This window comes from Bos taurus, chromosome 10, assembly GCF_002263795.3.
Source record: "Bos taurus isolate L1 Dominette 01449 registration number 42190680 breed Hereford chromosome 10, ARS-UCD2.0, whole genome shotgun sequence".
Taxonomy (NCBI): Eukaryota; Metazoa; Chordata; class Mammalia; order Artiodactyla; family Bovidae; genus Bos; species Bos taurus.
The window spans coordinates 72490372-72502968 of record NC_037337.1 but is presented as its reverse complement, the minus strand read 5'-3'; the positions used below and the strand labels follow the sequence as shown (position 1 = coordinate 72502968).

The following is a 12597-nucleotide window of genomic DNA, read 5'->3' as shown; positions in this document are numbered from 1 at the left end:
TCAAGTTGTCGTTCTATTGATTTTTTTAAAACATATTTGTTAGATGTTACATAAACTTGATTTGTGTTGGATGTTACATAAACCTGATTTTTAATTAAGATTTTAAGTATAGCTGGCAGTTGTGCATATAAAACTACGAACAGTATTATGTTGACTTACTATTTCTGAGTTTTAAAAGAAAATCAAATATATAGCCTCCAAAGTTTTATAAAATCAGCATTTTTTAAACAAACAAAAGAAAACCCACAAAGAATTAGTACGCATTATTGACAAAATACAACAGTGTGGCAGAAAGAACACTGCAGCCAAGTCAAGGGCTTGCATTCTAGTGCTAGTGCTGCAGCTAAAGGAGTAAGCTGTGTAACATTTTAACCTTATTAAAAAGGGAGCAGCATGTTTACATGTATACATTAGCTCATTAATTTCATTCCCCAGTCTTATGAGTTAGATACTATTTTTCTCCATTCAAATAGCTGAGAGGGGCTGAACAATTTGTTCAAGACTGTACAGTACAAAAGTAACAGAGGTAAGATTTGATTCCAGGTCTGACTCAAGGGGCTTCCCTGGTGGCTCAGAGGGTAAAGCGTCTGCCTGCAATGCAGGAGACCTGGGTTCGATTCCTGGGTTGGGAAGATCCCCTGGAGAAGGAAATGGCAACCCACTGCAGTATTCTTGCCTGGAGAATCCCATGGACAGAGAAGCCTGGTGGGCTACAGTCCACGGGGTCACACACGAGTCGGACACGACTGAGCAACTTCACTTTCACTTTCTGACTCTTAAGTCTGCAGAACCTTCTGTTGCTCATCTACACAATCCCATTTGATTATCCAGACAACCCCATAGACAGGGTAATAATATCTCTCTCTTGAACAATTAAAGAAACTGATTTTCCAGATAGTTTAAAGAGCTTACCTGAAGTCATACACAGTCTCATACCAAGTTCTTCTGACTCCATGTCCAAGGCTATTTCTATTACATAACACCAAATCATCACTAAATCCTCTCTGTTGGTGCTACAGATTCATTAGAGCAGTCTCAAAGTATTTCCATAAATATACTGAGATATCACATGGTAAAATATTAAAATTCTAAAATGCCTTTCATTTATAGACAATGAGGCTTAACTCTCCCCATTCCTCTTTTGAAAACATTCACTTTGATACAGTCTTTTTACCTTTGATAATATTCCATATCAAAAAACTCAAGTAATTATGGTTACTAAAAAAGATTAAACATCCAGATAACTCTTGCATTTATGGTAACTGGATAATTTATTTCTAAGAAGTATTCCTATATTATTTTTATAATTGATGAAAAGTATCCTGCAACTGTACCAAAAACTTATTTCTGAGCTATAGGCTCTAAGATGATTTTATACTATAGTAGTAATTAAGATGCCATAAAACCATTTTGTCTTAAAAAAAAAAAAAGTCTAGCTACCTTATACAAACAGGTGTCGACTACTTCATTGCAAACTTTCTCAAGGTCATCAGTGACTTCAAGTCTGGATCTTACAAAATCACAGAGCTCTTCATTTCCCATGACATCCCAAATACCATCACATGCAAGAATAATGAATTGATCATCTTCTTCAGATCTTTCAATATCATGGACTTCAGGCTCTGGTGAAACAAGCTGCTCTGTAGGACCTTTTCCATGGACACATTTGTAATCAAAGTCCCCAAGGGCCCTCGACACAGCCAGAGAGCCATTCACACGCTGAATCATTACAGAACCACCTGCATTCTGAATTCGTTCTTTTTCCAGCGGATTACTTGGTTTGTGATCTTGTGTGAAGAAGTAAACTTTCCTGTTCCTACAAAGTAAACCTCTTGAGTCTCCACAGTTAATGAAATACGTGTGTTGAGGAGAAATTAAGACACCCACAGCTGTTGACCCACTCCTATCAGCACCATGTTTCTTCTCTGACATAACTCTCATATGTTCATCAATCTCCAGGAAGCCTGTTCTGATTCCATTCTTTACATTTTCCACAGAAGGTGCTCCTGCAGACCCTTTAAAATCCTGGTTATTGGTGATGTGATCTAACAAATGCTCACAGCAGTATTTGGCAACCTGAGAACCAGCATGCCCATCATACACAGCAAAGAATGACCATGTTTCAAGTCCACTTGGCAGACCGATCACAGCAGTATGTGCATCCTCCATTTCAACTCGCCAGCCTTGCATGCTGCTTAGCCCATATCGCAACCCATTACCCTGCCCCTGGGCATTATGTTTTTCCATCTTTGGTTTGTCTAAAAATGCTCCCATTATGTCTTGATTCTCTAGGTCTGCAAAGGAAGAGAAACAAAAAAGTTAATAACTGTCTTATAAACAAACTATCAATACATATCCAACAACCTTTAAGAATGAAGGAAATACAAAGAAAGTTTAAATATTAGTTGAGTATTCAGGATTTTCCAAAGTTTGGTTCCAAATATCTAGTTTTATTCCTATTACACAAACCTCTGAAAAAGTAAAAAAAAAAAAAAAATCTACTTACAAGGATCCAAATTTGCATGCTCCTTCCCTTAACCTTTCCTCCTGTCAGTGCCATTAACTGGGATTTCCTGCCTTTCCTCCTTCCTTATATAAGTAAGTATACCCGTCCTTTATATTCTAGCTCAAATTCTATGTTTTCCATAGGTTTTTCAGTCTTTGATAAGCCAATAAGTTATTAAATTACTGTAAGTGGTTCATCCTCAATTTTCAAGCTGCAAAGCCATTATACACACTTTATCTATTGTAACCTAACCTAGTGGTAATAACACGTATCATTATTATAGCACTTTATAATCACTCGGTATAAATAGTAAAGGAGATCAAAAGGTCTAGGACAGCACTGTGGACAAGTCTGAAAGTTTGGCTAACCTTTCCCAATAATCAAAAGCGAAAACCTCTGGCTTGCAATGGGCTTACAAGGCAGGAAGACAGTGTTCAGGATTCAGGTTGGTCTTTACTTGAGTAATAGCCTTGGAATGTAGAGACCTGGGGTCCAAGTTATCAAATGAGTCACAACTGAATGCAATCTGAAAGGAGGATAGGATGAGGTTTAATGAAGGTGAAGAGAGATGGGTAGGAGTGGGGAAAGTACCTAGGTAAATTAGGATGAACTTAGGAAACTGGGAATCTGTGATACTACGATGCTAAGGTCTGAAAAGAAGCTGGAAGAGAAAGAGGAAGAAGAAAAACAACTCAGGAACATTTCCTGGCAACCTCTCCCTCCTCCTTCATCCTACTAAAGCCAAACTAATACACAGCAGAGAAGTCTGGCTGATTGGTATGATACAATGATCTCCTGCCTACTTGTCCACTTTCATTACGGTTCCACTAATGGCAGTTAAATAACGAAAACTAGCCATTAGTCCTTTCTTAAGGTGGTTTTCATCAAATTGATACACAATACGGCAAGGGTGTTTTGATGGGACAAAAGACACAATAGTAATGACATCTTAATAGCAGACAATGTGTAAGATGAACTCTAAATCATTCTAAGTTTTGCAAGTGTTACTTCAATTTATTCTCAACAAAACTCTGAGGTAAGTTATAATATTATGTTCAGTTTATATTAGGTTGATGAAAAAGTAATTGTGGTTTCGAACCTTGAATTTTAAATCATTGTAACCAGGCTCAAACACATCTTTATTAATCAAAATAGAAACCATTACAATCAAACATTTTTGCCAACAAGAAATGTTTGTGTATTCTTGTAGTGCAAAAATCCATGCTTGGGGGGTTCCCTGGTGGCTCAGTGGTAAAGAATCTGCCTGCCAATGCAGGAGACATGAGTTCGATCCCTGATCCGGTAAGACCACACACACCTCAGAGCAACTAAGCCCATGTACCACAACTACTGAGCTTGTGCTCTAGAGCCCAGGAACTGCAGCCATTGAGCCCAAGTGACCCAACTACTGAAGTCTGCGCATCCTAGAACCTGTGCTCCAAAACGAGAAGCCACCACAATGAGAAGCCCCCGCATTGCAACTAGAAAGTAACCCCTGCTCTCCGCAACTAGAGAAAAGCCCACACATCAATGAAGACCCAGCATAGTCAAAAAAAAAAAAAAATAATAATAATGAAAAATCCATGCTTGGGGATTCAATCAACTCTTGGAAAGCATTTTCTGCCTCCTGCTGACTGTGGAAACTATTTTCCCTGCAAAAAGTTGTCAAGATGCTTGAAGAAGTGGTGGTTGGTGAGAAGTCAACTGAATGTGGCAGATGAGGCCCAATTTATTCAACTTCTGAAGTAAGTTTTTCAGAAACTTTGGGCCCTTTCTGTTGACCACTGCCAGCCAGCTGCAGGCACTGCAGTTTTTGGTGCATCTCATAAATCTGCTGAGCATACTTTTCAGATGTACTGGTTTTACCGGGATTCAGAAAGCTGTAGTGGATCAGATGGGCAGCAGACCACCAAACAGTGACCATGACCTTTTTGGGGTGCAAGTTTGGCTTTGGGAAGTGCTTTGGAGCATCTTCTTGGTCCAACCACTGAGCTGGTCGTCAATGGTTGTCATAGAAAATCCACTTTTCGTTGTATGTCACAATCCAGTGAAGAGATGGTTCATTGTTGTTGCATAGAATAAGAGAAGACAACACTTCAAAATGATGATTTTTTTTTTTTGGTTTTCAGTCAGCTCATGAGGTACCCACTTATTGAGCTCTTTCACTGTTCCAATTTGCTTCAAATGCTGAATGACTATAGAATGGTCAATGCTGGGTTCTTGAGCAACTTATCATGTGTTTTAAGAGGATCAGCTTTGACAATGGCTCTCAAATGGTCACTGTCAACTTCCCATGGCTGGCATCCTTGTCTTTAAGGTTCTCGTCTCCTTTGCAAAACTTCTTGAACCACCATTGTACATTTTGCCAGCAGCTCCTGAACCAAACGAGTTGTTATGGGCTGTCGCCACTGGTTTATGACCCATTTGAACTCAAATCAAAAAATTGCTAAAATTTGCTTTTTGTCTAACATCATTTCTATAGTCCAAAATAAACAGTAATAAGTCATTAGCAAAAAAACAAAGTAAGAAATGTGCATTATAATTACATTTATTTAAGAATGTATTCCAATATCCAATGGCAAAGTTCAACAATGCAAAATTGCAGTTACTTTTGCACCAACCTAATAGATGAATTTTATTGAGACTAAAAAACTTGGCCAATGTCACTCATCAGAAAAATTTAGGGGAATTAGGACTCAAATTCAAGTCTGCCTCACTCTAAAGCACCGTTTACTACTAAGGCAATGGTCTCAGACATGGTTGTACAAAAGAACTTATCTGTGGACCTTTAGAAAAAATCAAAATTAAAAAAAAAATAGAATTTCCAAAGTAGGATTGCAACCTAGGCAACTGTGTACCAGTGGTAAAGATTAGAGAGATGGAAAGCCTAGATTAGGAAGATAGAAGATGATAGAGCTGTGGTGAGGTTAAGTCATCTGCTGAAGGTCAACAGCAAGTTGCCTCATCTCTGTACCTCAATTCCTTTAGTGAGGCTAAAGGGGAGGTGGGAGGGGTTACAGCCAGCCCTCCATATCTTCGGGTTTCACATCCGTGAATATGGAGGGCTCACTATATTCACTGTACTACCCTTATGGAAGGGACTTGAGCATCCACACATTTGGTGTCCACAGGGGCTCCTGGAATCACTCCCTGTGAATAATGTTGGACAACGGTATACTTAAGACACTCGATATCACTAATCTAGCATTCTTTCTTCATCTGTACAGTGGGCATATTAACACTTACCTCTGAATGTTGCTGCAAAAGTTTAAATGAGGTAATGGGTGCAAAGTAGTTACATTGAGTATAGCAAAAATTAGGAACTCTGCAAATGGAAACTATTTAATTATTACTACATTCTCACATACACAGCCAATCTAGATTCTGTTATTACCTAATAGGGACCTTACACTTTTATAGAAAAGGCCAGTAGTTATTTTCTAAATATACACATGAAACTACCAAGCAAATGATTCATTGAAACTTTTGAAAAAATATATATTAGGAATGTAAAAATATAACAAACCAAGTCAATCGTATGATAAAATTTTAGGTCCAGCTCTGCTGCAAATGCAAAAATACAAATTAATAATTTTGTGTCTGGAGTCTCACATACTGAAAAAAAGCCATTTAGAAATCTTACCTCCTTGAATTCTGAATAATTTGCAGAAGCCTGGTGAAGCAGTTATATAAAAATAATACTTATCAGAAATTATATATAAGTAAGTATCTTCATAACTGTCATAGTACTTTGTATTGAAATGTTCAGATCGGCTAATAATGCTAGTGTTGTGATGCAACCTAGCATGTGCTCAGAGTTGACTAAATAAAAGTAGGCCAAAATGCAGGCTTTAAAAAAACAACATAAAAGGCAGACAGGCATGGAAGACAGTCACCAAGGAAAGCAGAAACTTCTTTTAGTGTCATTTTTTCCTGTGCCTACTCTATTTAATTTGTTTTCTAAATTTCTAAACTACCAAGGGTAAATGACCAAAAAAAGAGGAAAGAAGAGGTAAAGAAGAAGAGAAAATAAAGGGAGAAAAGAAATCTCAACTTTTAACTTTTATTTTTGGGACTAACAGCAAACAATAGGGCACTAATCGCAGTTTCTGGCAATGCCAATCTCAAATACTCAAGCTAAATAAAATATATTAATAAGCAAAGAACAATAAGAAGATATATTTTTAAAGATTCAGAAGTTAAAGGTGGGAATGGGTAGGAGGGGAGGGTGGTGAACTCAGTATCCATTAGCTCCAAACTAGAAAACACCCATCAATTTATGAGATGACACTGAATGAGTAAAACAATTGCAGGCTGTCAACCAAAGCAAAAAGAAACAAACCACTCTGAAAGTAGGTTCATGGAAATGAAAAACAATTAGTGAATTAAAATTTTCAATAGAGACAATGAATAGCTAGATACCACAGTTAAAACAATAAACAGAGAACCAATAAATGAGATCACTTCAAGGAATTCTTTTAGAACTCAGAAGTTCTTTCCTCATCTTGATTCCAAACATACAAACCCACCCCCGTATGTACCCATCCTACCCTCAGACCTTTCTTACATTAGAGTACTCCATCCTCTCACTTAAGTTAAATCCTTCCATTATAGTTTTGGAGACTAGGCTTCAAAGGAATCTTATATGACTTATATGTCTTCCCAGGAACCCAACACTACTATTCTCTTTGACTCCTTTTATTCCTCTCCCTTCCTACTGCAGTACAACTTTTAAAGATATTCAAACGTTACCCATTAAAAGTAAGTATTTAGATGACTCACTCCCTTTAGCTACCTCCTGCTTCTTTCTCTACAGTTGAGACTCTTTTTAAAAGTGTTGACGCTCCAAACTGTTGTCTGGCCATTCCATCAAAAGAAGTTCCTCCAAACTTAATCCAATGGACATCTGGCTGGCTGCTCACAGCAGTGATCAACACAATACTCTCTTTAAACACTGTTCCCACTGGCTTTTCAAGATGCTACACACTCCAAGCTTTCCTCCTACTCCTAGCTCTTCCATCCATGTCTCCTGTACCTCTCAAGCCATTAAATATAAGCATTCAAGGCTTAGATCTAGGTTCTCTTCTCACTCTATGCTGGCTCCTGAGGTACCTTTATGCATCTTTTTTTTTTCTTTCACAGCTTTTGCCAATGCATGTTACCATCATTCATCAAAATGAATAGAAACCAAGGACATACCTTTGATATCTCTTTCTACTTCATCTCCCATCAGTCCATCATCAAGTTCCATGGATTGTACTACTTATATTATTTAAAATATATTTTAGATATATTATTTACATAGATTTTCAAATCTGCCCAGTTTCTTCTCTAACACTAGTCTTCAAGTTATCATTCTCTCTCAATGCGTTATTCTTCGAGGTAGTGTGTGCTCCGTTGTGTCTGACTCTTTGTGACCCCCATGGATTGTAACCCACCAGGCTCCACTGTCCATGGAATTTTCCAGGCAAGAATACTGTAGTGGGTTGCCATTTCCTTCTCTGAGGGATCTTCCCAATCCAGGGATTGAACCTGGGTCTCCTCCCCTGCAGGCAGGTTCTTTACCATCTGAGCCACCACAAAAGTCCAACATAGTGTTTTAGGTCAATTGTATTTTAAACAAAACAACGCAAAATAAGACAAAATACCCCAAAACAAAAAAACAAGCTCATAAAAAAATATCATATTTGTGGTCACTAGGAGTGGTAAGAAAGGGAATTGGATGAAGGCAGTTGAACGATACAATCTGTTTAACAGTTACAAGATAAATAAGTACTAGGGATGTAAGGTACAATGTGATTAATATAATGAATGCTGCTGTGTTTTATGCATATATATATATATATGTTGTTAAGATAGTAAATCCTAAAAGTCCTTATCACAAAAAATTTTTTCTTTTTTTAAATCTAGCAAGGAGATCCAACCAGTCCATCCTAAAGGAAATTAGTCCTGAATCTTCATTGGAAGGACTGATGCTGAAGCTGCAACTCCAATACTTTGGCCACCTGATGCAAAGAACTGACTCATTTGAAAAGACCCTGATGCTGGGAAAGATTGAAGGCAGAAGAAGAAGGGGGACGAAAGAGGGTGAGATGGTTGGATGGCATCACTGACTCAATGGACATGAGTTTGAGTAAACTCTGGGAGTTGGTGATGGACAGGGAGGCCTGGCGTGCTACAGTTCATGGGGTCGCAGAGAGTCAGCTATGACTGAGAAACTGAACTGAACTGAGATGACAGATGTTGAACTAAACATTACCACTGTGATTATCATTTCATGATGTATGTAGGTCAAATTATGGTGCACACCTTAAACTTACATAGTACTGTATGTCAATTACATATGAATAAGAGTGGAAGAAAAAGATAATACAAGTTTCACCATATCATTCTGTATTAAAAGTTATTCAATGACTATCCTCTCTTTAGGGGCGATAATGAACTGCTTACTATGGCTCGCATGAAATCCCTGAGTGGTCAGGAGCTCATCAACCTTTTCCAGACTTACCTTGCTTCATAATTCTCCCCACTCCATAACCACTCCACCCCAACAACATTCTCTACTCCAACCATATGGCTTTCTTAAAGTACCTGGCACTTTTCACCGGTTCCTCCCTCCAAAATAACAAATAAATGCCACCTCCTCTACTTAAAAAGCCAATCCTTCCCTCTTACTCATTCTTAGATCTTAACTCAAGTATTAGGTCTTCAGGAGAGACTCCTTCAAATACCCTGGATCAGCTCCTTCAGCATGGAGCACACAGCAGACCTTCAACAAACACAATAAAAGAACTCCAAAGAAAAAAGCAGATGCAAATAATAAGTTTGCTAATAGAAAGAGTACACTCAGGGAATAAATATAAACATAAAAAGTAAGGCTTTCTGATGGAAAAAATAGGCTACCTACTGTTTTGCTGTATTAAAGTCAAATAATATGGTATCATTTGTTTCTTCTTTAGTCCCCAGGGTGAGGTGTGTAGGAGGGTGTTAGTAAAATTTTGTTTTTCAATATATAATCCAATAAATGCTTGAGTTTTAATGTTTCAAGTGTGGTTGAATATAATATATAGTTTTGGTTTAAGCATATAGTATTTTTGATAAGTTTTCTGTCATTATCTGGCATAAAAATATTTACAGCACATAAATATGTGTAAATTATCATTTTAGACAACACCTTCACGAATTAAAAAAAGATGCTCATCTTATTTTATTCCTTATGCTTGCCTTTGTCTGATATTAAAATTTCAACCTTTGACTTTTTTATTTACTTAGTATATTTTGCTTACCACAAAGTTCTATATACTGGGACATATTATCCAATGAGTTTCTTGTTTTGATTAATCTCCTGAGAGCATTAACCTGCCTTTAAACAGATTTTATAGGAATAGTACATGTATAATACCCCTTTTCAGTGCTGGTATATTTGATAATATCTTTCAATTATCTTCATAATAAATGCCAACTTTGCAGGATCTAGATTTCTTTATCCTCAGCATTTACAGGTATTACTTCATTATTGCCTATCATCTGACATTGAAAAGAAGTTTGAGGCCAGCCGCATTTATTTTTTATTTTTGGCGTGTTTTGTCTAAATTTTCATTTTCGTTTTAAAAAATATTTTAACTTTACTGGAGTATAGTTGATTTACGGCTTCCCTGGTGGCTCAGACAGTAAAGAATCCACCTGCAATGTGAAAGGCCTGCATTTGATTCCTGGGTCAGGAAGATCACTGGAGAAGGGAATAGCCACCCACTCCAATACTCTTGCCTGGAGAATTCCATGGAGAGAGTAGCCTGGTGGGCTACAGTTCACGGGGTCATAAACAGTCAGACATGACTGAGTGACTAACACAAACACACACACACAGAATTGATTTTACAATGTTGTGTTAGCTTCAGGTGTACAGCAAAGTGATTCAGTTAAACATAATATATATACATATATTCATTCTTTTTCAGATTCTTTTGTCTTATGGGTTATCACAGAATATTGAGTAGCAATCCCTAGGTTATATAATAGGCCCTTGTTGGTTATCTATCTTACATATAGCAGCGTGTGTGCACTGAATCTGCTTAAGTGCCTAGAGCCTATGCCCTGCAGCGAAAAGCCACTGCAATGAGAAGCCACGCTTCTGCTCTCTGCATCTAGAGAAAAGGCGGCATGCAGCAACGAAAGACCCAGCACAACCAAATGTAAGTACTTCAATAAAAATAGACACAAATTTTTTTAAAGGGAAAAGGAACAAAGAACATGGACAATGAAATTCATGAAATAATGCAAGTGGCCAATAAATATATGGAGCAATGATAAATCTAACTAGCCATTAAAAATAAATTTGCTTTTCACACATTACTTTAATAAAGATCAAAAATTCATAACTATTGGCAAAGGAGTAAAAATATATACTTCTCATAGGTAGGAGAGCAAAGTGGTACTTTTTTGAAAGATATGCACCATATACATTAATTTTAAACGATGACTTCCATTAAAATCATGTTGTATATTCATCCTTTGAAGTGCTCCTCTGTTCCAGTTGTGTTTTTAAATACATTACATTTAAATACATTTAAATACATAAAAGACAAAATTAAGAGGACCAAGCCACCTGCTAAAGATAAATTTTTGCAATACAAAGCACCTGAGGAAGCTGAAACTGTGAGTCTCCCAGGCTCAAGTAACAGAGATGCACAGAAGGCTACATCCCATAAGGACAATAACAGAAACTATAAATGCCCCCGTGCAAGGCTGGGGCAGAAACCAGGCTCACGGAAACAAAGGCCCCAGGTGGAGGGGCTCCTTGCCTGTAAAAGGAGCAGGGGAAAGCTACTTACTAATCATTGCATGGAAATTTAGTTTACATGTAGTTACATGTTCCTTCAACAGAAGAATAGACCTTCTTTTGCTTTGTGTTTCTTGGAGACATAAGCCTGATTCTGATGTTATCAAGAATCAAGGGAACCAACCCTCTAATATAAGACATGGTTTCAGGTTGGAACATGCAAAACACACTAGGTAAGGGTGAAAAGAAAGAAAACAAACAAACAAACAAATCCCACTTAACATGAAACCAAAACACACCAGGACAACTAAACTAAGACGGACAGCCCACAAACACCAACAATTGTAGGAATTCAACCTAGAAGAAAAAGTAGCAATCAGAAAATAAAATGTGCACATTTAGTATCCTTCCAAAGCTAAAATACAAACAAAAACAATAGACATGAAGGGGGAAAAAAGATAAAAAACAGCCAGAAACCAAACCAGAATAGGTGGCAGTGAGTGAGAGCAAGCAAGAACCTGAACATGAGAAAGTATTCACTGAGAAATAAAAACAACCAAGGTCACATAAATCAGCTGAGCAAAGTCAAAGTGTAATTAGTAAATTGGAAAATGTACCTAGGAATTACCTAGAAAATAACACAGAAATTAAGGAGAATTAGGAAAAAGCAGTATGTAAAGATATAAAAGCTAATAAATTTTCTAGAACTGAAGAAAGATGAGTCTTCAGATCAATAATTTATTTAAAAGAATACCTACAGATAACACAACATACACACACCTAGGAATATCATGGGAATGTGTTCAGAATATCAAGTATGGTAAAACAAACAACAAATACTAACATCTACATCATACTTGAAATATGCAGGGCTCCAAATGCTTTCTATGAACGTAATCATCATGACAGTCCCTGTGATAGATACTACTTCATTACCTCTGTTGAGAACTTGCCCAAGGTCACCGAGTAAATAATGGTGACAGGATATGGAAAAGGAATATTTTTTTAAATTACCAGAGGAAAACATTACATACAAAGGCGTAACAATTAGGTAGAGACCAGACTTTCAGAGTTCCAAGTTTGCCAAATTTCGTAATACAATGAAATAATATCTTGAGGGTGCTGATAGGAAAGGGGGAAACTATTAATCAAGAATTTTTATTTGAAAAAAAAAAATGTGTAAAATATACTCTCAGACAAAACCTAAGGACATTTACAAGCCATACTCTGTTGCTAAAAAAATTACCAGAGGATACACTTCAGCAAGAAGAAAGGTAAATCCTTTAAATACAAGGAACAGTAAGTACAAAAT

The 12597-nt window shown here is 37.1% G+C and overlaps 1 protein-coding gene across 8 annotated transcripts in view; it reads right to left on the bottom strand.

Annotated features, from left to right (window-relative positions):
* The window catches only part of PPM1A (protein phosphatase, Mg2+/Mn2+ dependent 1A), a 50424-nt gene that overhangs the window by 14869 nt on the left and 22958 nt on the right, over positions 1–12597 (bottom strand). For 7 of the 8 annotated variants that reach the window (NM_001302772.1, XM_024997273.2, XM_059890226.1 and 4 more), the window contains one exon: positions 1441–2294. In NM_001302772.1, the coding sequence (NP_001289701.1) occupies positions 1441–2294 (854 nt within the window). Of the gene's footprint in view, positions 1–1440; positions 2295–2874; positions 3935–12597 lie in introns of those variants that run through there. The other variant, XM_059890228.1, reaches the window with a different exon arrangement.